We start from the raw sequence: 27,699 nt of genomic DNA, 5'->3' as shown, positions 1-27,699 counted from the left end.
GCATTACAAGTATACAGATATTTTCGATTTGAATTATACAAGTAGTTGAATATTGGAATGTATTGGCAAGTCCTAGGAGTATTTGAAATAAATGTATTTAGAAGAAAAGTATCCAAATATTTTCAAATGCTAAGCTATTTATAAAAGTTATTTAAAAAAAAAAAAATTTAAATAAAAAATTCAAATACTTCCAATGAGCGATATTCACTTAAAAGCGGGCCAGATGCGACAGAACAGCCACAGACAGAAAATCCTACAAGTGGTTGCTAAAATGGCAGTCCTCAAAACAGTTTTATGGACTTGGGGCTCGGATAAAGCTACGACGCAATTAATAAACTTGCCCTACAGTCTAAGTGTGTCTTGCAAGATCACATAGGCCTAATTATTAGGTGTATTTTACGTAATAGAAGCAAATATAATAGCATAGTAAGCAGTACATTACTTTACACCAACGTTTTCCATTGCATGTCATGATGAACATGACCCTGGTTATGGCAGAGCACAGAGTCTGTATGGAGAGAAAAGATGACAACCTAATTTCCTCCACATGCCACAGTAGAAGGCCCTCCCGCTCTTTCGCTCACCTGCGCTGGCCGGTCGCTGTGGCAACCCGGGAGATCCTGTGCTTCTCTGGAGCGCCGGTGGCTGGGGTGACAGGTGGTGGTTGTCAGAGAGCGATGACGACGTCACGTAGGAGGTGGTCACCATGGCGTTCCCGGGGTTACTGAACTGCAATGCGTTCTGATTAGAGGCCTGGACGGTGACGGGCACGGAGAATGTGGGGGGCGGGACTGAAGACTGAAAGAGATGAGAGAATTGACAGTTAGTACTTTTCAACCATGTTTCAGGCCTCTTGATATTTGATAGACAGACAATGGAAGAATAGCAGTTTGATACTGCTCTAGGTGAAAGGGAGCTACCACCGGTGTTCCTCAAACCTCTATTTGAGTACCACCAGCCAGTGCACTTATTTGACCTATCCCAGTACTAGCAGCCGTACTAGGGGATAGTGGCAAGCTAAGGGCAAGGGGTTTTAGATTGGGTGAGATAGTGAGAGAGGGAGATACTTACACTGACACCGTAGCGCTTGAAGAGGATGTCTAGGTCTTCGGTGGTCTTGCGGTATTTGTCGTCGTTCAGGAGGCTCTGGTCGATGGAGTCCTCTCCTTCCGGCTCGGGACTTTCGCAACCGCTGAAGCCTTTCTTTCGCAACGTCTGTGATGACAGGGTGAAAAAGAGCAGAGGGAGACAAGAGGAAAAGATGACACGGAAGGTGGAGGTTAGTCTGGCTGAATATGAACTAGTGCACACGAGAGTTTCAGACTTCCGGATCTGGCAAGAAGACACACAGCTCAGTTCTGAGACAAAATTCCCATTCCCTCTCTGGCTGCCATTTGCGTTCCACAACACTGGAGGCTACAGAAAGGCGACACCACACTGTGGCTGCAAATACGGTTCGTTGTTCTGCCAAGAACTGGGTTCAAAGCGGTTAACTGTGCGTGATTGAGCTTGCCTGGCGCAGTGGGACCAAAGGAATAGTCACAAAAGCGCAAATCCTGCCCACATGGCATTCCAGGCAGGCTCAAACAAAAGTGGTACGGTTAGAGATGGCTCTTTGTGATTGCTTTACCTCGATGATGTCAGCGTTGGTCCGGCTCTCGTGGGGCTCGTTGTACTCTGTGTATTTGAGCAGGACCTTGTCCATGTCGGTGCTGGCGTACTGGAACAGCTTGTTGGAGTGGTTGAAGATGATGAGGGCGATCTCACAGTCGCACAGCACGCTCAGCTCGTACGCCTTCTTCATCAGGCCAAACTTCCTCTTGGTGAACGTCACCTGGATGGGAGATTAATTTATTCTGTATTACATTTATTAATATAAGCACTTTTGCCATCAGCATTGTCACAAAGTCCTTTACGCAATAACATAATGGAGGGTGATGGGAAGAGCTTGCAGAGGTTGCGGAAAGGAAGGCGTGAAAATGAGTTGTGGTGTGTCTGTAGAGGGTAAATTCATGTCATTAACACGTCCAGCGGCGTGACAAATCTGAGTGAACCGGCAGCGCGGGTTTCCTTTACCTGCTATTCATTTCAAATTGGTGCCACCGTCAGGTTCTTCAGTGACGTTTTCATTAGGGCACACTGTAGCAAAATGCTTCAAAACATTGTGCCACAAAAAACATCTCCCTCCATTTCAGACCGTTTTCTTCAGTTTTGTGCCGAATGAACATGTCCCAACTTTGCCAACTAATTACAGTCCCCCCCCCCCCCCCTTCCCCATTTCTCAGATCCATGAACATACAAATGAGATGATTTGATGATAAAACTGATAAGGGCCTTTAATATCCTATCTTCTCACACATACGACAAAACGCACACGCAAGCAAGTGCGCACAAGCACACGGAAGAGCAATAGAGGACAAGGAAGGGTATAACATCTACTGGGGTTATGCTCTTGTAATACTCTATTATGCAACGCCACTGTAGTGATACGTGACCTTTGGTCAGCAATTCTGGATTTGATTTGAACGTTTCGTGTATCCATGTTGTGTGTGTACATTTCTGACTTACTGGAGGCAATCACCGTTGTTATTGGGGAGGAATGTAGGAATGTGAATGAGGAACATCTGTCACTGAATAACTGACATAAACCGACCATAGCCCTTGTACCGGTTTCATGTATTTTGCTTATGTACAACCAGGAAGATTATTTTCATGTTTAACCATTCATGACTAAGAAATTCATCTAAAAATCGGAAACATCAGTCCAATAGCAGGGTGGTGGTTGTTAACTCTATACCTATTTGTGAACAAGAACCGTAACAGATGACTCCTTGAAAAATGAGAAACTCACTTGCACATACTGTACAATTGCACATTTTTCCCAAAACAGTAGCACACAGAGACACCCCTGCACTCGGCCACAATCTCACTCACACACTTTAACCATTTCAAAACACACACACACACAGATCAGTAACTTCTATCCCTGATATGACTGTGTCCACTGGCCTGCAGCTGCTGTGGGTGGATTGATTTATCTGGAGCAGCTGTCCGCAGAGCTGTGTGTGATCTGGTTGACTCCATGCTGGTTTAAACTCTGTGCCTGCTCGGCCTGAAACACTATGCACTCTCAGAAAGGGCCGTGGGTCCACGAGCGCTCCATTCACGTCAAACACAAAAACACCCTCAAACAATCCACGATACACTCTGCACAAACCCAGAAAACAGAAACATTACACTACAACATTGATACGATGTTCGTTAAATGGGCACAGTGACACTAACATAGAGAAAGATATGCATTTGCACTTGGGTTGGGCAGTAGCCAAATTTTCATGTCATATAATCCTTCATACAACCCAGGATTTAAGGTATTACCGGCTTTGTACACTAGGGGGAGCCAAAACACACAAAAAGACCATTGGGCATCAACTACCACAATGCTATCAAAATTAGCCCAAATAATAGCGAATTTCCATAGAGGCTGCTAGCTAAACAGGATAACGAGAGCAAACAAAAAAAATGTAATTGCAAAAGACAGGCAGTCCAACTCATAAAGTGATACATACATAAGTAGGAGCTACCAAATGTTATTTTTGGTGAGTTTGGACATTTACAAGCGACATTGTGCAAATGAACAGTACTGGCTCTAGAGCGGCACACCTGTGTGTGTGTGTGTGAAGTCTGGAGTCGCAGGGGCAACAGGCCTGCCTGCTCTGCTCAGAGAGGATGGGGGAGGAGCAGAAATCAAAAGATATCATGATGTTTTAAGCAGACCACCATAGTCCCTGTGCCGGAAAAACTAAGTAACCCGCCTAAAACTTACGACCTGTAGCACTCACGTCTGTGGCCATGAAGTGTGTATCTCACGGGTCACCCTCAAAGCAAATTCCTCCTTTGGCCGCCTTTCCTTCCAGTTCTCTGCTGCCAATGACGAACGAACTGCAAAAATCACTGAAGCTGGAGAACCATATCTCCCTTACTAGCTTTAAACACCAGTTGTCAGAGCAGCTCACAGATTACTGCACCTGTACATAGCCCACCTGTAATTAGCCCACCCATCAAACTACCTCATCCCCATACTGTATTTATTTATCTTGCTCCTTTGCACCCCAGTATCTCTATTTGCACATTTATCTTCTGCCGATCTACCATTCCAGTGTTTAATTGCTATATCGTAATTACTTCACCACCATGGCCAATTTATTGCCTTACCTCCCTTATCTTACCTCATTGGCACTCACTGTATATAGATATTTCTACTGTATTATTGACTGTATGTTTTTTTATTCCATGTGTAACCCTGTGTTGTTGTATGTGTCAAACTGCTTTGCTTTATCTTGGCACGGTCGCAGTTGTAAATGAGAACTTGTTCTCAACTAGCCTACCTGGTTAAATAAAGGTGAAATAAACATTTAAAAAATTTAAAAGTGCTTTGAAAGGCTGGTCATGGCTCACATCAACACCATTATCCCAGAAACCCTAGACCCACTCCAATTTGCATACCACCCTAACAGATCCACAGATGATGCAATCTCTATTGCACTCCACACTGCCCTTTCCCACCTGGACAAACACCCATGGGAGAATGCTATTCATTGACGACAGCTCAGCATTCAACACCATAGTTCCCTCAAAGCTCATCACTAAGCTAAGGACCCTGGAACACCTCCCTCTGCAACTGAATACTGGACTTCCTGACAAGCCGCCCCCAGTTGGTGAGGGTAGGTAACACATCCGCCACGCTGATCCTCAACACAGGGGCCCCTCAGGGGTGTGTGCTCTGTCCCCTCCTGTACTCCCTGTTCACTCATGACTGCATGGCCAGATACAACTCCAACAGCATCATTAAGTTTGCTGATGACAACAGTGGTAGGCCTGATCACCGACGAGACAGGCTATAGGGAGGAGGTCAGAGACCTGGCAGTGCGGTGCCAGGACAGCAAACTCTCCCTCAATGTGATCAAGACAAAGGAGGTAACTACAGGAAAAAGAGGACCGAGCACACCCCATTCTTCTCATCGACAGGGCTGTAGTGGAGCAGGTTGAGCGCTTCAAGTTCATTGGTGTCCACATCACCAACAAACTAACATTTTCCAAGCACACCAAGACAGTTGTGAAGAGGGCACGACAAAATCTATTCCCCTCAGGAGACTGAAAAGATGTGGAATGAGTCCTCAGATCCTCAAAAGGTTCTACAGCTGCACCATCGAGAGCATCCTGACCAGTTGCATCACTGCCTGGTATGGCAACTGCTCGGCCTCCGACCGCAAGTCACTACAGAGGGTAGTGCATACGGCTTTCTGCCATCCAGGACCTCTATACCAGGCGGTGTCAGAGGAAGGCCCTAAAAATTGTCTGACTCCAGCCACCCTTGTCATAGACTGTTCTCTCTGCTAGCGCACGACAAGCAGTACCGGAGCGCCAAGTCTAGGTCCAAGAGGCTTCTAATCAGCTTCTAACCCCAAGCCATAAGACTCCTGAACATCTAATAAAATGGCTACCCGGACTATTTGCCCCCCTGTTACACCGCTGCTACTCTGTTGTTGTTAATGTTCCTTTTTTCCAAAAATATTATTTTTGTAGGCGAAATAGCTCCGTTTGGCTGAGAAATCGACCGGAAAATGCGGTCACTAAAACGCCAAACTTTTTCCCAAATTAGCGCCATAATATCGACAGAAACATGGCAAACGTTGTTTAGAATCAACCCTCAAGGTGTTTTTCACATATCTATTCGATAATATATCCACCGGGACAATTGGTTTCTCATTAGAAGCGATTTGAATAATGGCTACCTCTGTACTTTCTGCGGGAGCAATCATGTGACCACTTGCTCAATGTAGTCCCTTACGGCTATTCTTCAACATAAATGAGTAAAAATACGTCATAATTCTGTAGACACCTTGGGGAATACGTAGAAAGCGTAAGCTCAGTCATTGCCCATTCACAGCCATATAAGGAGTCATTGGCATGCAGCGCTTTCAAAATATGGGGCACTTCCTGATTGGATTTGTATCTGGGTTTCGCCTGTAACATCAGTTCTGTTGCACTCACAGACAATATCTTTGCAGTTTTGGAAACGTTAGAGTGTTTTCTATCCAAAGCTGTCAATTATATGCATAGTCAAGAATCTTGTCATGACAAAATATCCTGTTTAAAACGGGAACGTTTTTTATCCAAAAATGAAATACCGCCCCCAGAGTTAAGAGGCCGTAAGCTCTTTTTCCTTCTCATCAGTTATATTTGACCGTTTTTGGTCAATTTATTTCAACAGGTACGTACTTTGCACCGGTACAAACAATGAATCTAGCCCATGGTGACAAATGGGCCTTGGTGGCCTAACACATTCCTGGGTCAACCTGGGTATAACTGGATCGGGAGGAAGGAAGGATTACTTTTTTTGTTGTTCAGTATTCAAAGAAACAAGGCCTCATCTTTCTCGACTATAATAACAACAACAATAGCGTTGGTACAGACTTTGGAGACACGGCCACATCTGTCTCACCTGTCTGTTCCTCTCATCGGTGATCCGTTGGATCTGAATCTTCTTCCTCCCCATGCTTCCTGGTGGTGGTGGTGACTGTTGGCTGGGGTCAGTCAAACAGGGTCAAAGGTCAGAAGGGCCTCCTCTCAGGTGAGGGGGAAGGTTAGCCTATTAGCTCTTTCTGGAGCACGGGCAGCCTCAGAAAACACACGCAGTCGTGCGCACACACACTCCTCTGCCCAGGTCTGGGGTGACGGGCCAGAGGGTTGTCTGTTGCTAGAGCTGGTGGAGAGGGGGGTGGGGGGAGGGGTAGGGGTGGGGTGGGGGGGGTTGCCCTCAGTTCATTGTTCACTCAGGTCACCAGTTTCTCGACCGTTGTTGTGGTGAGGACGATGTCACTCCTGGAAAGGGAGGGGAGAGAGAGTTACTTCTACATTCCTTAGGTACACACAGGAAACAACCCTTATGGTGCGTTTTCATAGAACAGACGCCGTGTTTCAGCTGTATGTGACCAAAATGCCTCAGAAACTGTGGTCTACGCTACACTGTGGGGGGAATAAAACTAACTGAAAGACAACTAAAGTAACCGCAGGATATAAAATATAAAATGTATTCATTGGACTGATTCAACAAAGCAGATTTGCTCCTAATACTACAACTTACTGTTAACATGTCTGTAAGTACTGTGGACCCAGTTACATGAGAGAAACATGTCATTTTTCAAAACCTATGGCTCAAGGACAATAGCCCAGGTAATGTCGTCTGACCTGTCTGAGCACGCACACACACACCTATTATGCTTCTCCAGTCAGTCAGTTTAGGCACGCACAGAGAAAGACAAGTAAAATACTCCCTGCAGCTCAATGTCAGAAAGGCTCCGATGTCACCCTGCCCTTGTCACTCCTCCCCATCAGAGCGTGATCCCGCAGCCTCACACTGAGGAAAGGCATGCTAACCGCCGCTAGCGCTTCCATCCTATTAGCGACAGCCTTCAATTCATCAAGGCTGGTCTAACAACAGGGTGGCGCACTAAGCGCTAGCTGCCCAGTAGAGGAATTCCCAAGCACAAGGACGTCGGAGGGAAAGACTGACGGATTACGGCAAGCGTCTAAAAAAATAACTGTGTTCACACTACACACATGGGGGGGGGGTGTATTTGGGTTGCTTGTACTTCCAGGTGAGCCTGATAGATTAGAAGTCTGTAGCATATTAGCGTGTAGCGTGATGGTTTCATAGACTAAAGTGAAATGACCAGATGAGAAGAAGCAACAAGGCCAATTTCCTACTCTGGAGTCAAACCTTGTTCCTTGGGGCCTGAGACTGGTGGGTGAAGCAATGTGGTTCGAAAACATTCTGCAGTGATTTCAAGCGTTGAATACTGAAGAAGGACCTAAAATGACTAAACAGATATCAGAATCACCTTCATTCGCCAAGAACATTTACGCATGCCCGGTATTAGCCATCCCCCTTAACATTAGGCACTTCCTGCCAAAGCCCAAAGCCATTGAACCTGGAACAAAGCGGATTCTTCTTCACCATAGTCCACACAATGTGTTTACTCTTTTAGCAGGGGTTCCTTTCCTTTCGGCATAAATGTTCATTACATTAATTACATCCTCATATTCCTCTCATAAGACTCTGTTGTAAATTAGGCCCACATCTCGAGAGGCTCTTTGTAAAACTGTGTTCAATTAGCTGTTCTCAGAGTTCGATGAACAACCTCTGTTATTTGGCACGGGTTTGTACCGTGCATATATTTTTGGTGTTTAGGCTTCTATGAATACATGAGTGGTTTTAATACAAACCCAGGCTATAGCCTAGTGCCCTCCCTACGCTGGGATCAGAAGCATAAGGGAAAGCGTCTCTATCCCAATCGTATTCCATGTGTCGTACAGTATTGCAGCTTCCCTAGATGCTAAGTGCATTGAGTCCAATTAATGCTCAGCCGGAGGGAAATCCTGCATACACAGTGGGTCCCCAGGATCGATGTTGAGGTAAACTGCACTAAAACCAATGACCGAAAAGGAACCAGGTAAATTTGCACAGACCATGGTAACCCCCACCTCAGTCAGAACCCACCTGTGTCCTTTAGTACACGGGTCTGTGCCGTCCACCTTCATATTCACAAGTCGCATGTTTCACTGCTTCTAAAGACTGTTTCAATTTGAGGGGGAACGTGTTCAGAATTCACACTCTTCTGCCAGGTCTCTTGACAGCCATGCAAGGTTGTCATGGCCCCTCAGTGTGTGCTCACAGTGCTATAGCTACACTTGTTTGATGGTTTGGACTGATATGACAAACTTGGCATGATGTAGCCAAGCTAAAGCTCACTTTAGCAACCAACCAAGTACTCCAGGATAATATGGAATCATGTAACGCAAACACATGGGTTTAACATGCTAAGCGACCACATATCGTTGAATATAGAACTATTCGGTTACACTGAATGATCGGCCTGTCTGTCATTCAATGTGATGGTGTCTAACTGTTACGCCAAATGACAGACGACTGTCATTGTACTGTCCAATAATGCCACCGCAACTTATCTACACATGAACACAGCCTTGTGGCTGTTATGTAAATGCCAAAAGTGTTTCCCCTTCATGCGCTGACCCTTCAAGCCCCTAGCTTTTCAGTGGGATCATTGTGAGGCCAGATGGAAAATATGCAAAGCCATCTCTGTAGCTGGTGGAGAGCACTTAGGTCCTCCACAAAACCAGCTTTATTTCATCATTAAAGGCCTTGGGAAAGTGAGGACTGGGCGGGAAATGTGCTGCCAATGTACAGTACCAGTCAAGTTTGGACACACCTACTCATTCCAGGGTTTTTTGTTATTTTCTACACTATAGAATGATAGTGAAGACATCAAAACTATTAAATAACACAACCAAAATAGTGTTAAACAAATCAAAATATATGTATATTTGAGATTCTTCAAAGTAGCCACCCTTTGCCTTGATGACAACTTTGCAAAATACATTCATGTGAACAAACAAACACATTTACAGTAAATTAAACATGACCTAATTTGCCCAAACAGCCCATCAGAAATGATAAATACACCAAAGCTCTCCATTCCAATACCACAACTAAAAACAAACTTAAATTGTGTGTTTACATGATGGCAAGTGCCATTAAAAGACAGTGTTAGAGCAGGGCTTTGCCTATGTAGGTCACAGACACTTAACAGTCTGAAGACACTGGCCATGACAGGACAATTAACTCCAAAAGCACCCAAGTGTTCCTCCCTGTGATCATTTCCATTATCAAACATGACATTCGTTCCAGAGTGTTTCATCTAAATAAAAGCATATGGCACAATGTGACACTCCATCGAGGGAACCTGCATGTAGGTGACTATATCCATATTGGGAAAGAAAATAGCTTTTTTATGTACCATCACCATATTCATTGGAATCCTAGACAGTAGAACTCACGTTCTACCCTCTCCTGAAAATGAGATCAGTCCTTGATTCCACTTTTCCAGGTTTTTAATCTTTTTTTGATAAATATATTACAATTTAGCCTTTGCACTTGCCCCCTTTCTCGACAGAACAATAGTAAACAGTGGCTGGTGAGGTCAGGGAATAAGTTGTGGATGTGCCAAACCCCAACAGTATACCACAGAACAAAATCAACATTTAAAAAATATAACCACGAGGGATCACGTGACCCTTGAACGAGATGGCCGCGTGAACTAAGAGCTCCGCACAAGTAGTTTCCAATTCATAATCTTACCTCCACTCCAAGTTCACACTCATTTAGCTTTAGTAAGAAAAAGTCATGGCGGCTACAAAAGGCGACACTACAGGTGACATTTTTACCCGGACTCGAGTATTAGCGACGGAAAAAGCCTCCAAGAAGAAGCTAGCTTCTGAAAAAACTAGCGCCATTAGCCAGGAGCAAGAGAACCCGCTCCCCCACGAGGCACAACGAATGCCAACCTCGCACTCTGTTGAAGACATCCTTTCTGAGCTGAGATCCCAACGTACAGAACTAAACACCAAATTAGATGCCATTAACTCTCAGCTCAGTGCGATAGGGGGCAAGGTGACAATCCTGGAAAACGCATTGCCTGACATCAACAACAAGATAACCATAAACGCGGGGCGCCTGGACGAGGCAGAGGGGCGAATCCTATCCATGGAAAACTTATTGACAGATGCCATGGAAACAATAGCATATGCTAAAAAGAAAATCGAGCATCTGGAAGAGAAAACAGAGGACCTGGAAAACAGGGGGCGAAGGAATAATTGTGTTCTATTCAATCTGGGCGAAAAAGAAGAGGGAAACATGCCACTGATCCGCTACCTGCAAGACAAACTTCCCGAGTGGCTCCACCTGCCCACCGACAGGCCCATAGAACTCGAGAGAGCTCACCGAGCACTGAGGCCCCCACCAGCAGCCAGACAACTACCGCGCCCAATCACCATACGTTTCCTGAGATTCACCGACAAGGAACGAGTCCTACAGGCGGCGAAAAACAACACCATCACAGTGGGAAACGCCAAACTCGCTTTACACCAGGACCTGTCAGCTGGAATACGCCGAAAGCGCCGAGAATTTGACGAAGTGAAGAAATACTCCATTGACCGAGGCATCTTCAGGGGATTCAAATACCCAAACGAGCTCAGGATTCTTCACCAAGGAGCCTTGCGACACTTCAAAACTCCCGAAGAGGCAAAACGTTTTTTGAAAGACAATCCTGGCCAATGAGAAACAGACCAATGACTAAATGCGATTAATGCCAATACTAAAGGAGGTAAGACGACATATAGCCGATATCCAGAGACCCACCCCCTAAATGTCATAATAGCCGTCCAATTTATATTTATTTTCCTTTAACTGAGAGGGATGGGCTGTATAGCCTAACCTAGGCCTACTAATGTTTCAGCCTACTTTTATTTCCCTGTTTTTTTGTTGTTGCTATTATTACCTGGGGTTCCCTATGTCCCTTGGGGGAGGTATATGTAGGCTGGGCTATTGATTTTATTTTTCTCCCCTCTTTTACTGAGGTCTGGACGGGGGCAACTGTGTTATTTACTCAATGCGGGGTGGAGAGGATGAGGCATTTCTTTGGTGGGGAGAGGGAGACGTTGTGCGTTGCTAACTGTTCCCGGTTTTTGTTTTATTCGGAACACAGAATTGAGACTGAGCGGGGGGGGTAATAGATCCAACGGGATGTGTCGAGTTGTTTGGGAACTCGGCTGGGGTGTTCAGAGATGATTATTTTATGTACACCATTTATTTTTCCTTTTATGTGAACGCAAGTCATCACTTTTACCCAGCGATGACTTGCACTAAAGTTCGATTACTGCTCGATGACGATGACTAGTACCTTAAATCTATTGACATGGAACTGCCATGGTCTAGGGCATGCAATAAAACGAAAAAAGATACTATGTGCTCTAAAAAAGGAAAAAGCAGACATTGCGCTATTACAAGAGACACACCTCTGTGATGCTAAACATGCCAAACTCCGCAGAGCTTGGGTGGGACAGGTGTATTTATCATCTTTCAAATCAAACAGTAGAGGCACAGCCATACTTATCCATAAAAATGTTCCATTCATAATAGACAAAAACATATCTGATCCGGAGGGGAGATTTATTTTGATAACTGGGTCACTATATGGTCAACCAGTTACTATATTAAACATATACGCCCCTAACACAGATACTCCTGCCTTCATGTCAAAAATTATAACCCTGTTCAATGAGCATTGTGTCTCCTTTGGTGTGGTGGCTGGAGATTTTAATTGTACCCTTAACCCAACCCTAGACAAATCATCTCAAGTCCCCACCACAAATCCTAGATCTGCAAAGATGTTGAACTCTCTTACTAAAGAGATGGGGCTGATAGATATCTGGAGAGAGAATAATAGCTCATCTATGGACTATACATACTACTCTAATGTCCATAACACCTACTCCCGTATAGATTACATTTTTATCCCAAAGAGTTTCATAAATTCAGCCACTTGTACAATCGGACCCATAGCACTTTCAGATCACGCCTTTGTCCACCTCCGCTTTGACCTCTGCAAAAACATCCCGAGGTCAAAGAGCTGGAAATTCAACACCTCCATGCTATCAAATGACGAGTTCCATACATTGGTAACTACATGGATAGACAACTACACACAAGACAATAAAGATTCCCCTGTTTCTCCGGCCACAATGTGGGACGCTGCTAAAGCCACACTAAGAGGTCATCTAATTGCATATGCTTCCTCTAAGAAAAAAGCAATGGAAGCACACAGGCTAGATCTTGAGAGGGAGCTGGAATGCTGTGAAAAAAATACATAAACAATCCCTAGACAGCACCTCCTGGAGTCATCTTAAAGCAGCCAAAGCCAAACTGAATTTGGACTACACTCGGGAGATAAAAAAAAAAGTTTTCTTTACTAAACAGAAATACCATGAGTATAGCAATAGGCCCAGTAGATTGCTTGCTTACCAATTAAAAAAGGAGCAGTCAGAGCGTACAATCACCACCTTCCGGAGACACCTGAAACCCCACCTCTTTAAGGAATACCTAGGATAGGATAAAGTAATCCTTCTCCCCCTCCCCCCCCCTTAAAAGACCTAGATGCACTATTGTAAAGTGGCTGTTCCACTGGATGTCATAAGGTGAAAGCACCAATTTGTAAGTCGCTCTGGATAAGAGCGTCTGCTAAATGACTTAAATGTAAATGTAAATGTATCCGAACAGCAGAGGACGAGGTCACATATGACCCAAAAAAGATCAATTGAACTTTTCATGATTTTTACTGCAAACTATATACCTCTGAGAGAAAACACACAGAGGCAGAACTCCACTCTTTCCTAGAGGGAATCTCGCTACCTAAACTATCAGAGACCGACCAGGAAGATCTCAACTCCCCCTTCACTCCTGAGGAGATCCTGGAGGCAATTACCTCCATGCCACCTAACAAGTCCCCAGGCCCAGATGGATTCCCCAGAGAGTTCTACAAAGCTTTTTGGCCCCAGCTCAGCCCTATCTTCATGCCAATGCTGGAGGATTTTTCCAAAAACGGCGTTCTCCCAGACTCAATGCACACAGCTCGCATTACAGTGTTGGTAAAAAAGGACAAGGACCCCCTATCCTGCTCGTCCTTCCGGCCCATAAGCTTGTTGGATTTCGACTATAAAATAATTACCAAATTGCTCGCCAAAAGACTAAACACTCTGCTTCCCAAAATAATAAAAGCGGACCAAACTGGATTTATTAGAGACAGATACTCTTCTGATAACATTCGCCGTCTTTTTGATATTATTGATCAAGTAAACGGACAAAAGACCCCTGTCCTGCTGGCTTCACTGGATGCTGAGAAGGCGTTTGACAGGATGGAGTGGAGCTTTCTGTTTTCAGTCTTAGAAAAGTTCAATATGGGCCCAAATTTTATTAAATGGATCAAATCACTAAACTCTCATCCAAATGCCATGGTGACTACTAATGGACTGAACTCTGACAGATTCCCTCTGGAACGGGACACAAGACAAGGGTGCTCGCTGTCCCCGCTGCTCTACTTGTTGGGGGCGGAGCCTCTGGCAGAGCTGATAAGGAGCAATCCAAGTATTATGGGTGTTTCTGCAGGTGGCCTGCAGCACAAGATTTCGCTTTACGCGGATGATGTCTTGCTCTACATATCCAACCCTGAGAAATCCCTCCCTCTCATTTTAGACACAATTGCTCAGTATGGCAAGTTTTCAGGTTATAAGATCAATTTTAACAAATCCACAATTTCAAATCCAAATCCCAATTTCCTTCTTCAAAACAACTAACCAAAGCATCACCAAATTTATATGGGGCAATAAAAAACCTAGGATCTAGTTTTCCACTTTATCAAAACCTGAATCTAAAGGTGGTCTTGCCCTTCCCTCCCTTCAATTGTACTACTGGTCTGCCCAAATCCGCAACATGCTAACATGGATCACAAACAGACAAGAGTCAACGTGGATTCAGATAGAAGCCCAATCCTGTGGTTCATTGCCCTTAAGCTCAATTATATTCATTAATAACTTTAGTGAAGTGGGCAACATAGCCAAAACCTTTGCGATTTACAGCACCCTACTAGCGTGGAGGGACTGTAAGAAATACCTGGGCATTTCCTCCCAAATATGTTCTCACTCGCCTATAGTAGGCAACCCAGACTTGCCAAAAGCCCTGAGGGATGCCAACTTTAATCTTTGGCATACTCTAGGAATCAGGACCTTTTCAGACCTATTTCATCAGAAAACCACTACACTGAAATCCTTTCAAGAGCTCTGCAGTGAATTCGATGTGCCAAGATCCCATTTTTTTTAAATATCTTCAAATTAGACATGTAATTTCCTCATTTACCTCCAAGAGGAGGTTTAGAACTCAGTTGAACGAAGTTGAAACCCTTCTTGTCACAGCACAATCCATTAAAGGCAAAATATCTTACATCTATAGACTCCTTTCTGAGAAAGGAAGCTCCTCCTTTACTCCTTTGAAAATAATCTGGGAAAAGGACCTTGGTCTGACTATTAGTGATGAGTTATGGGCAGAGGTTTGCGACAGGGTATACTGCTCCTCTACCAGTGTAAAAATGAAAGAATCTAATTACAAATTTTTGTACAAATTTTATTATACTCCTTTGAGACTCCATAGAATGAAAACAGATATGTCTCCTAACTGTAAAAGATGTACCTCTGAATGTGGAACCTATATGCATGTATTTTGGAGCTGTAGGGAGATTGCCAGATTCTGGCAATCTGTACATACTGCTGCACAGAAAATACTAGAGGTACAGTTTGATATGACCCCGTGTATCTATCTTCTTAATGCCCAGCAGGACTTTGTTCTTGATCCTGACAGAGAAAATTTGCTTATGACTATTACATACTTTGCTAAGAAATGTATTCTTCTATTGTGGGCCTCTAATACCCCCCCTACATTTAAAATGTGGATTGACCAGATTGTTGACTTTCTTCCTCTTGAAAAGCTCACTTATGACCTCCACAAGAGACAGCCCAAGTTTGATAGACTCTGGTCCCCACTATTCAACTATATTTCAAACTGGACAGAGTGAACGGGGTGACTAGGGAAATGCGCAGATACATTTTGTGTAAGGTACTGTAAAACCTAAAAACGATTTATTGGCCCGTCGTCTCAGCGAATGCTTGAAATAGCTGATAAGAACCTTGATAGTGCTGCTGCAAGTGTTGTGTTTTTATTTTAATTTAGTTTTTGAGTACGTGTGCGTGTGTGTATGTATATGTGCGTATGTATGTATATATATATGTACCAAGGAAAATATATAGATTAAGAAAAATAAATGCTTTTATTTGACTTTATCATTCATTTTAATTGTATTTTTATTTTTTCAAATGTATTATTATCTTTTGACTTTTTATTTTTTTTAAGCCTGTCACATCTGTGAATGTGGAATGTGTTTTGTTGGTTGATTGAAAAACAAGAACTTAATAAAACTTTAAATTGAAAAAAATATATATAACCACGAGTCAGCTACAAAAGCTTTACAACCCAAAACCTCCACACAAAAATATTCTCAACACAATTGTCCAAAATTGAGACTGGGACAAATTGTAGCTGGTTGAGAGGCTGACCCTGCATAAATACCTCAACATGAGGTATTGCAGCAAAGGCCCAAGCAGCATGGGGGGGGGAATGAATGACACACGAGGAGTAAAAACTCTACAACCTCACAAGTTCTTGACTTTGCTGACATATTCAGCTATAGTTGGTCTATTGGATTGGCCGTAGAATGAACCAGAACAAGGATTCTGCTCTGCAAGGCATGTCCTCCCTGTGCTGCACTTGGCATGGCTACTCCCACTCGTTACTCTAATTGACACATCCATCCTCCCCCTTAAGCCGCTGATGGCTCAATTAAGAGCTGGCTGGAGGACTGATTAGACGCAAAGATAATGAGGCCGCGGCTCGACACACGCTGAGCCAGAGCAGAACCGAGCTCACTCTGACAGTGACATTACAGGAACCTCCGAGCTAAAGGAGAGACGTGGCTTTCAACTTGAGCCCAGACTCAGACACTGGATGGGCTCGGGCAGAAAAATATGTTAGTCTGAAATTGACCTTACAGAGAACGCCTCATCTGTCAAGGGCAGGCCTTCAGTCACCTTGGTTCTTTCGACCTGCCTGGACACCCCCTTGAAACTGCTTTCGCAACCCGTGAAAATGTCCTCTGATTAAAAGAGAGAGAGCACAATCAAGCCAGGCGAGGCATCTGTCGGTTTGAATGGTGTACAGTAATTAGTGGCACAGACCTTTCAGCAGATTACACATCGGTCAATGAAATGTGGGCAAAGCCCTAGAATGAAGACCAAGCCTTGAAGTGGGCAGCTTATGGTACTCATCGTACTCCATCTCCATCTGACTCCAGCTAATGGAGGGATCTGTCGTTATTACTTCACAGTGGAGGAAAGGTTGAGAAAATGACAGTTCAGTCTTTTTTCGTGAGTCTGGGTTTAGTGGTTTGCAAAGACTTTGCTGCATTACATGCAGAGAGGTAGAGAGCTGATAATTAGTATTTTTTTTAGATACAGCTTCACCTGCTTGATCGCTCACCCTTTATCCCACCAGGACACTCACCTAGGCCTACTGGGTTCCCTCTATAACCGCTCATGTTCATTTCATTATGGCTCTCTTGAATTTCAGACTTTTCCTTGGTCGCCTCACATCCCTCTCCTCTGACCTTTTCTATTGATGGCGATGACCTCCGATACCTTCAATCTCCTCACGCGCCAAAAGTCTCACACACCAGGGCTACACGGAGTCTCTTTGCAATGAATCCTGTCACATTGGCTTCCCATAGCAAACTGTTGAGGGAAGAGCGTTCACAGATCCTGGCAAGGGTAGGGCAGTCAGGTCTTAACACAATAGCGGAACATGACAGGTGCCAACTAAATTGTGTCAATAAGGGAGTTCCTGGTGTGACCATAAGAGCACATGGTGAGCAGTATTACAAAAGGGATTTGTCTGCCATTGAATCCTTGGGCAGGTCACCTAAACCCAAACAGTAAAATGTATACATTTTATGTTAAAAATCGGGATGGAAAAACCTTTCAGTGTAAACCTAAAATGACTACAACCAGAAAGTATGTAGAAAAGATAAATGACCTACTCTATTTTTAAATAATATTTGGAGAACTAAATAAAAGCTAGACAGTCAGGGAAAAAAGAAACAATTCCAAAAACAATTTAGCAGAATAGATTCTGTTCTTATGTTTGAGCAAAATAATACATCATTAGCCATGGCAACACGTAGAATTGTAGGAAATAAGCTTTAAAAACGGCAACAATTCCTCACAACTCCATGGAGATATGTAGAATTGCAGGAGATATGGGGGGGGGGGGGGGCATCTAAAAAAAACACCACACCCACCACCTAAGCCCATTTTTGATCAAGAAAAAAACCCTGTTACATAGTGCTGTCACACCAGAGAACCGCAAAACATTCTCAATCCCAATTATTTCACACCACTATGCTATGGGACCTGCCTTCTTATCGATACAAGATCTAACAAAGGTTTTAGAGGTGTAGCATCTGTTATTCCCAACAGTTTTCCCCCAAAAAAACTCATCTCTTCTGAGATCAATCCAATCCTGACGCATAGGAGGACAAATATCGATAAGCCCTCAGGGCCACTGCTCTTTCAGTTCAAGCAGACAACTGACAGGAGAAGAGGAACACGTTTTACTACTGTGGCCAACTGTAAATATAAACAAGCCATGCCAGCCTTCATCTCGTTCCCTATAGTTCGTCCTATAGTGTAAATCAGAGGGAGCTACTGTTCCTGTTGATGATTTGGTGAAGAGAAACCATGTTTACAATTAACATTGTAAACGTCAACTTTTTGACCAACATGGTTAATGTTGTTTTTTTGTACAAATTATTTTCTTGGTTAACTTGAGTTCATTGATATAGATTGGTGGGGAGGTGTGTCACATGTACAATTACTTGACTAGTGAACTGGCTAGTGGCCGTCTGTGACAGCATCTTCCCTAAGATCTCACAAAGTGACAGATTAGTCTCTTGGTCTGTCAATTAGCACAGCTGGCGTAGAGTGGATTGTGATACTGTGTAGGTTGTAAGTTCACATTGGTTTCTGATATTAGGCTATTTCTGATAACAGCTTTCATGTGCTCTATTGTTTTCTTTGTAATATTTAACCAGTTGGTTTATTTTTATTTTTTTACATCCCATGAATTCAACAAAATCAAAAGTTGGTTTAACTCTGGCTGATCTCCAAAAGTATTGGGACAGTGACAGTTGTTTTGACCTCTGTTCCCCATTTGAGGGCATTTTCATCCATATTCATCCATATTGGGTGAACCATGTAGAAATCGCAGCACGTTTTGTCCCATATTCATAGCACGCAATGACTACATCAAACTTGTGATTCTACAAATGAGTTGGACGAGTTGGATGCATTTCCGGTTTGTTGTTCAGATCATTATTGCAAATAAGAATAGCCCTGACTAAACTAATTATTGTGGATGCTACCATTATTACGGATAATCCTGAATGAAACGTGAATAATGATAAGTGAGAAAGTTAGACGCACAAATACCCCCCCCAACGTTAACCTCCTGTGTTATTGTAATGGTGAGCATGTCTTGGGGGTATGGTATGTGTGCGTCTAACTTTCTCACTCATTATTCACTATTTATTCAGGATTATGCAACAGGTGGGTCTAATCCTGAATGCTGGTTAAAACCACATTCCAGCCGGTGTTTATTCCACAAATTACCACCAGCTAAATCTATGACGTTCAAATGCCTATTTACTCTGTTCCATCTGACTGCGGAATCCACCGTTTCATCAGCCCAAGCAGACAAGTCATTAACTTGATCGCCACTATAAAAATACATCTAGACATTCTCACATTTCTTTTAGACTAACATTTAGTTTTCAACTGCAGAGATTTGTATAAACCTTGCTGTCTGTCTCTCTGACATTTGCAACTTTGTTTCATTAATCAAATTCAATCTGCAGCTGTCCAGTAGTAATGAGCATATCGGGGGAAGAGACAGACAGGAAGCGTTTCTCAGCCAGTAGAAATCATGAATCAGTTGGCACTATTTTTATGGACATATACAAAGAAATGTCAATTGAAAAAAGGTCAAATGGAACAAGATGCGGCTAGTTTGCAGTCTTTCCAGCTTCAGTTTGAAGTGATTGTATTTGCTGTGTTGTTGGCTAGCTCCTCTGAACAACAATGTCCTGACGAGTGAGCACATTTTCTATGCCAGGCTATATCACACCTCATTGTTATGGGGGTGTCCAAATAAATGTCACTAGAAAACAGTTTAAACAAATGCAAATGAAGCTACTTTGTGGTTATTCTGGCAGCACGTTTTGACAAGACTAAGTTAGCCGTAGTTGGCTAGCTAGCAAGCAAGGGAGAAGACGATTGCCAGCTAGTTTGGCAGTGGAACATTTAGAACGAACGACTTGGTCTTGTCCATAGATGCAGAACAAAAAGACTGAATGACTGGGTCGTTTTCTAGCAACCGAACCGATAGAAGGAACCGATAGAAGAAACAACCAGCTGGTTTGGGTAGCAACCCTAGATTTGTGTCGAGACAATATCTTGTGGAAGGATGAAATAGTATGAATAAATTCATCAAAATAACTTGTGGAATGGAAATATGTCAATCATTATTTGAATATGTTGGTAACCAATTGTATAAAATTGATAATGCCTTCGAAGCTGGTTTTTGGAGGATTTACTGGCACGGTTTGCCAACCCTCGACGAACACCCATGTCAAAATATCCTCCAAATGCCATCTTCTTGGGCATCATCAATTAAATGATATGTAATCATTGTAGCATCCAAATTAATGTAGAGGTGTTTCGAAACATTCTATTCTTATTTACAATAACAGTGACTACAACATTAATGCACGTGAATTTGTCCAAATAGATTTAGTCTCCTAAAATGGGGGGGACTATGTACACAAACTGATGTCATTTCTAAACGGTTCACTCGATATGGGATGAAAAAAAACCTCAGATTAAAGCTGACAGTCTGCCCTTTAACCTCAGTCATTATATAAATGTGAAATCCAAAGTGCTATATTACAGAGCCAAAACAAATTGTCACTGTCCCAATACAGTATGAAATACAGTGATCTCCAAAAGTAAGTATGGCTCGCAATAACCATGATGAGATTACATTGTAGCACATTACCTATGTTGGGTTAGACGAGTATATTTTCAAGAATGTATTTAATGACCCAGAGAGATGGGAAATCTACATGATCAAGTATTCTTCAGACTGGCCCCAAAGCACAAGGCTGTGTTTGGCATACTCCTACCCCAGAAGCCGCATTGGGATCAGACGAAGATCCCTTGGGACCTGGTTCTTAGCCTGGAGGGAATATCAGCCGTTTTATGGGCACCTGACCAATTGGGCCATTTTGTTTGTTCCTTTGCAATGATGGTAACTTTTGTACATAATGTTGCCGCCATTGTTTCACGTGACCAAAGAGAGCTTCTGAACATCAGAGCAGCGATCTCTAACCTCTACTTCAACGAGTTGGCGGTGAAGGACATTCTGCTCGTCGCTGACACTCGAAAAAGGAGAATACGACGTTAAAGAGGCCGGTGTACGGGATACCTGACGAGACTACGTTGGCGAGTGGACAAACCGCCTCTACCCTCCGTTCTATTGGCCAACGTGCAATCACTGGACCTACTCCAGTCGAGACTATCCTATCGATGTGGTCTGAAGAACTGTATCCTGTTTCTTCAATATGTGGCTGAACAAGGACGTCTCGAGATTCTGCTCACTTGAGTTAGAATACCTCATAATAAGCTGTAGACCATACTATTTAAAAAAATATTTTCATTTTTCGTAGCTGTCCATTTACCATCACAAACCTATGCTGGCACAAAGACCGCACTCAACAAGCTGTGTAGGGCCATAAGCAAACAAGAAAGTGCACATCCAGAGGCTGCGCTTCTCGTGGCCAGGGAGCTGAAATCCATATTACCTACATTTCTACCAGCAGGTCACCTGTGCAACTACAGGCAACAACAAAAAATGCAGTCTCATAAAGCTCCCCCTCCATATGGCAAATTTGACTATAGCGCCATCTTCCCGATTCCTGCTTACAAGCAAAATCTCAAAAAGTACCAGTTACGTCATCAATACAGAAGTGGCCAAATGAAGCGGATGCTAAGCTACAGGACTGTTCAGCTAACAGAAAGGAATATGTTCCGGGATTCATCAGATGGCATTGATTTGTTTACCACATCAGTCACCGGCTTCATTAATAGGCGCATTGACGACATCGTCCCCACAGTGACCATACATACATACCCCAACCAGAAGCTATGGATTACAGGCAACATCCACACTGAGCTAAAGGGTAGAGCTACCGCGTTCAAGGAGCGGGACAATAATCCAGATGCTTATAGGGCATCCCCCTACGATCTCTGACGAACCATCAAACAATACAGTTCAATCGAGTACAGGCTTAACTGAATGACAGAAACTATTCATTGAAATTCCTTATTATATTCTGAGGTAGACCTCGTCTCCGAGGAATGCTCCTCAGAGACAGGGCAGCTGGTTTGGAAAACCCCCACTGGGGGAAAAGTGTACCAATGACAGGCCATAAGGTTATTAAGCTTGTGGGGAGGTGGATGGTCCTTGGAAGACTTGCTGCAAAACAAGTTGGAGACTAGGTTGAGTTTTTTAAAATTTAAACATGAGCTGGTGCACACCCAGAATAATAGTTTGTATGGAGGTGCTGACTACTGGCGAACAAACTATAAACTATCAAAATTAATAAAGTCGCACACTCCGAGTATAATCTCCCAGCAATTTAATGGGTATTTACCAACATTTCGGGTATATACCCATTAAATTGCTGGGAGATTATACTCGGAGTGTGCGACATTATTTATTTTGATAATTTATAGACAAGGTTGAGTTGACAAATACTCCCTAAATTCATGCCCACTGATTGAAAGGATGGTGATTATTGCACGAGTGAGCCAATAGGTTAAATCAGCAATCGTGGTGGAATTTCCTTAGAGTGACATGCTCATAGGCTGAAGTTTAATAGGTGAATGACATTCCGCGCACTTGGTAATAGGAGAGGAAGTGATGTTAAGCTGAAGAGGTAACATTTTGACACCACCCTATAAATACCTGCCATACTGATCAGTGAGAGGAAGAGATGTGAATGAGTTTATTAGAAACTAATGAAAAGTGACAATGCATTCAGAAGAGCCTTACTGGTTGAACTACATGACTAAAATTAAATCCTACTCCATCTCTCGTAAACTATCACGGATTAAAGGGAAACCCATCTGTGAGCTGCCCAGTGATGCCAGCCTACCAGACAAGCTGAATGCCGTCTACACATACATACAGTTGAAGTCAGAAGTTTACATACACCTTAGCAAAATAAATGTAAACTCAGTTTCACAATTCCTGACATTTAATCCTAGTAAAAATGCCATGTTTTAGGTCAGTTAGGATCACCACTTCATTTTAAGAATGTGAAATGTCAGAATAATAGTAAAGAAAATGATTTTTCAGCTTTAATTTCTTTCATCACATTCCCAGTGGGTCAGAAATTTACATACACCCAATTAGTATTTGTTAGCATTGCCTCTAAATTGTTTAACTTGGGTCGAAAGTGTCGGGTAGCGTTCCACAAACTTCCCACAATAAGTTGGCCAAAATTCACCCCAGTCCTCCTGACAGAAGTGGTGTAATTGAGTCAGGTTTCTAGGCCTCCTTGCTCGCACACGTTTTCTCAGTTCTGCTCACAAATGTTCTATAGTTTTGAGGTCAGGGCTATGTGATGGCCACTCCATTAACTTGACTTTGTTGTCCTTTAGCGCTTGGGGTCATTGTCCATTTGGAAGACCCATTTGCGACCAAGTCTTCAGATGTTGCTTCAATATATCCACATAATTTTCCTCCCTCATGATGTCATCCATTTTGAAGTGCACCAGTCTCTCCTGCAACAAAGCACCCCTACAATATGATGCTGCCACCCCTGTGCTTCACGGTTGGAATGGTGTTCTTTGGCTTTACAAGCCTCCCCCTTTTTCCTCCAAACATAATGATGGTCATTATAGCCAAACAGTTCCATTTTTGTTTCATCAAACCAGAGGGCATTTCTCCAAAAAGTACAATCTTTGTCCCCATGTGCAGTTGCAAACCGTAGGCTGGCTTTTTTTAATAGCGGGTTTGGAGCAGTGGCTTCTTCCTTGCTGAGCGGCCTTTCAGATTATGTCGATATAGGACTCTTACTGTGGATAAAGATACTTTTGTAGCCGTTTCCTCCAGCGTCTTCACAAGGTCCTTTGCTGTTGTTCTGGGATTGATGTGCACTTTTTGCACCAAAGTGCGTTCATCTCTATGAGACAGAACGCGTCTCCTTCCTGAGCAGTATGACAGCTGCGTGGTCCCATGGTGTTTATACTTGCGTACTATTGTTTGTACAGATGAACGTGGTACTTTCAGGTGTTTGGAAATTGCTCCCAAGGATGAACCAGACTTGTGAAGGTCTACAATTTATTTTCTGAGGTCTTGGCTGATTTCTTTTGATTTTCCCATAATGTCAAGCAATGAGGCACTGAGTTTGAAGGTAGGCCTTGAAATATATCCACAGGTACACCTCCAAATGACTCAAATGACGTCAATAAGCCTATCAGAAGCGTCTAAAGCCATGACATTTTCTGTCTTTTTCCCCCCCAAGCTGTTTAAAGGCAGTCAACTTAGTGCATGTAATCTTCTGACCCACTGGAATTGTGATACAGTGAATTATAAGTGAAATAATCTGCCTGCAAACAATTGTTGGAAAAATTGTGTCATGCACAAAGTAGAGGTCCTAACCGACTTGCCATATTAAAAAGACACTTTTGGAGTGGTTGAAAATTTAGTTTGAATGACTCCAACCTAAGGGTATGTAAACTTCCGACTACAGCTGGACATACATACCAGGCAGTGTCTGTGTAAAACTCCAGCCACCCCAGTCGTAGACTTCTCTCTGCTACCACACGGCAAGTGGTACTGGAGTGCCATGTCTGGGACCAAAAGACTCCTGAACAGCTTCTACCCCCGGGCCATAAGACTGCTGAACAGTTAATCAAGCGGCTACCAGGACTATTTGCATTAACAGCCTTGTATTGTTTTTTTTTACTGACTCTCTTGCACTGGCTCTAGGCACACTCACTGAACTCTACACACAATTACCTCAACTACCTCGTATCCCTGCACCTTGTTATTTTATTGTGTTACTATTTCCTTTTATTTAGCACATTTCTTATTTTTTTAACTCTGCATTGTTAGGAATGGGTTTGTACTTAAGCATTCATTGGTCAAGTCCACACCAGTTGTATTTGGCACATTTGACAACAAAAAATTTGATTTGACCATCCACACAACATGGCTGCCAACTTTCAGGTCACGTGATATTGAAATGATTCATGTTTCATTATGAATCTAAAAATCAAGGCCCGGAATCTAATATTAATGTCTGCTGATGGGTCAAGACGTTATGCATTAACTAAAGTGCAGTATTTAGGTGGCTTAACAGCTAGGGAATCTCTACCCTCTGTACTATGGCAGTGCTCACAGAGATCTGAGCAAATTCCCCCCCATGTGAGGTAAAATCCGTAATATTTGAATGGTGCTCAAGGCCTTCCAGATACTTTCAAAAGACCCATCTCTGCATAAGAGGCTTCATGCAACAACTTCTCCTTCAAAATGTAATCATAGAATGTATTAAAGTAGTGCTGTATGTGGTACAGAGTGCACATGGCACATGATCGATCTCCAAAACCCCAGTATCACAAATGAGAGATTTGTTGCTTGTTTTAAGAATAACATTCAAACAAAGTTCGGCAAAGTGCAATAATGACATGAGATTTGAAGAGGTATAGTGATTTTAAAATGCAAAGAAAATGGCAGAATTAAAAATAAAATAAAAATGTCAAACTTCATGTATCAGCATGCTCTGACATCTATGTTTTGCTATTGATAGCTAGCCTACCTGCGTATTTCGTCACTGACAGCTACATTGAAAATGAAAGTATTGCTGTTAATCCTGGGGAAATATATGGCCTACTGTTTGTAGCCTTAAGTGTAACCTATTATTTTCTTAGAAAAATAATTGGCAAACAAAGTTGTATAAAAATGCCAGCGTTGCCGACTTGCAATTCCGAGTTGGATGACCGTTTAAACGATTTTTCCAGTCGGAGCTCGTTTTTTCCCCGAGTTCCCAGTCGTCTTGAACGCACTGGAAGTCGGAGATTTCCGAGGTCCCAGTGGTTTGAACACGGCAAGTGTTCCCAGTTGTTTTGAAACCAACGGAGAGTTCCGAACTCGGAATTCTCGGACTTCTGAGCGTTGAAAACAACTGGGAACTCGGAAAAAAACGAGCTCCGACTGGGAAAAAATGGTCATCCAAATCTGCCCTCTTTCTAGAACTCAGTCTTAACGACCTGGAGATCACTAATTTCATGATTTGACCTCGTATTTTTCAGAGTTGATGTTAACGCAGCAACTGATAGGCAGAACATGTATCCGCTGGTGACAGCTCGCTCCTAGCTCTTATTTTGGTTGTGGCCCTGTTGTCAACGTGCACGCACCTCTTCCGTTCTAAACCGAGAGCTTTCACTGTTCACACCATCATGGAGGAACGGTTCATCTGTCGTCTAGCGAAGGTGCTCTTTAGGCCATTTCACGATCTCTGACGAACTCCGACCGACAGCCATTAGCCTACCTTGCTTGAAAACCTAAACTCTTCCGACAAATACAACCCAACCATCTAGTCAGCTATGAATTCGACTACTGGGCCGACAAATTATAATCAAAATACAATTTAGGTGAATCATGTTGTCAATACAAATTAGCCTATTATAAACTATCCGTCTGACAACAATTGTTTGATTAAAACAAGCATTCGTTTTCTTACAAGGAAAAATACGCAGAAAGCAAATGTATCATTCCACTTACCCTGAAATATCACATCAACAATGGTGTGAAAAGATATAGGAATTGCTTAAAATAGAGATGTAATGAAAAGACAAAGCGCTGTCTCTTTAGAGAAATCCACTCTAACCTTTTCCGTTTAACGTAAAATGTAACTATTCAGTTCAGCCAAACGATACAGTGTACCTAGTGCACAATTTACGTCATCGACACCAGTGCATGAGTGACTTGTAAGAAGCCAATAGGGAAGCTAATACTATAGCTTCAACGCCATTAGTGACTTGTAAAAAGCCAATAAGAAGCTAATACTATAACGTCAAGGCCAATCACAGTAGAAGTTACTGTACATGGGCAGGGCATGAAAGAGATGAGATGACGGCCATGTTCTACAAGGGTGTTTGTATCCCTCCGCTTTGGTATTTACCTTTTCCAAATGTCACTGTGTGGCATACGGTCGAATGGCCTTTACCACCCTGTTTTCCTGGAGAAGACCCATTAGCTGTTTTACAATTATGTGCTCTGCAGATAGGACGTTAGTATATCTTCAGATTATTGGGAGAATCTCAATTGCATACTCTTCGGCTCCTTCGCAAAACCCATTGGATAAAAAAGCCAGAGGTCCCGCCTATTTGACTTTCTCCTCCAATGGGTGTTGAGAAGGAGGCGAGGAGAGAAGACGCAAAGAGTATCAGAAGGAGATTCTCCCCTTGTTTTAGAGTTTACGCCAAATAAAGTGGATATGTGACCTGTAAAATAAATACAAATCTGTGCAGTCTCCTCCATGATCAGGAGAGGGAGCAATTTCAACAGTATAGGCCTATTCTTTAGGCAGCAGGATTTGTGTTCTAATTGTCTTAATTAACAAATTGCTTTTCAATTGCATTCACGCAGATCCCTTTTTCCAAGATGGTCACCGCCTTTCAAAGTGTGTTGCAATCTGGGGATAAATATATTTCAATTTGTGCCTACATGTCGACTGCATGAAATGTACACAAATCGTGGGATGGAAGGTCATGAAGTTTTGACTGCAGTCAACTGCAAATTTCTGCAGTTGCTCTTCGCCATCTTAATCCTGCAACCATCACCTGTATTGTGGGAGGCTCTACTGTAACTAATTATTAGGGTGTTATTGTTTCGCCCACGTGAACGTGACCAAAGACATGCCTGAAACAGGAAAAAACTATTAAAATGCCTGAAACAGGAACCAACTTTGCCGCAATTCATCTATACAGTGGATA

The 27,699-nt window shown here is 43.0% G+C and overlaps 1 protein-coding gene across 6 annotated transcripts in view; it reads right to left on the bottom strand.

Moving 5' to 3' along the window:
- LOC115128470 (myocyte-specific enhancer factor 2D homolog) overlaps positions 1-26,640 on the bottom strand; it is a 36,805-nt gene extending 10,165 nt beyond the window's left edge. For 2 of the 6 annotated variants that reach the window (XM_029658329.2, XM_029658334.2), the window contains exons 1-5: positions 26,486-26,640; positions 6,506-6,885; positions 1,631-1,834; positions 1,072-1,215; positions 585-798 (exon numbers count right to left, since the gene is read on the bottom strand). In XM_029658329.2, the coding sequence (XP_029514189.1) occupies positions 585-798; positions 1,072-1,215; positions 1,631-1,834; positions 6,506-6,559 (616 nt within the window). In that variant the 5' untranslated portion in view covers positions 6,560-6,885; positions 26,486-26,640. The remainder of the gene's footprint in view (positions 1-584; positions 799-1,071; positions 1,216-1,630; positions 1,835-6,505; positions 6,886-26,485) is intronic. The other 4 variants (XM_029658332.2, XM_065017768.1, XM_029658331.2 and 1 more) reach the window with 2 other exon arrangements.
- Between the last annotated feature and the right edge of the window lie 1,059 nt (positions 26,641-27,699).

This window comes from Oncorhynchus nerka, linkage group LG4, assembly GCF_034236695.1.
Source record: "Oncorhynchus nerka isolate Pitt River linkage group LG4, Oner_Uvic_2.0, whole genome shotgun sequence".
Taxonomy (NCBI): domain Eukaryota; kingdom Metazoa; phylum Chordata; class Actinopteri; order Salmoniformes; family Salmonidae; genus Oncorhynchus; species Oncorhynchus nerka.
Note: the sequence above shows the minus strand (reverse complement) of the source record. Positions and strands in the feature narration are given on the sequence as shown.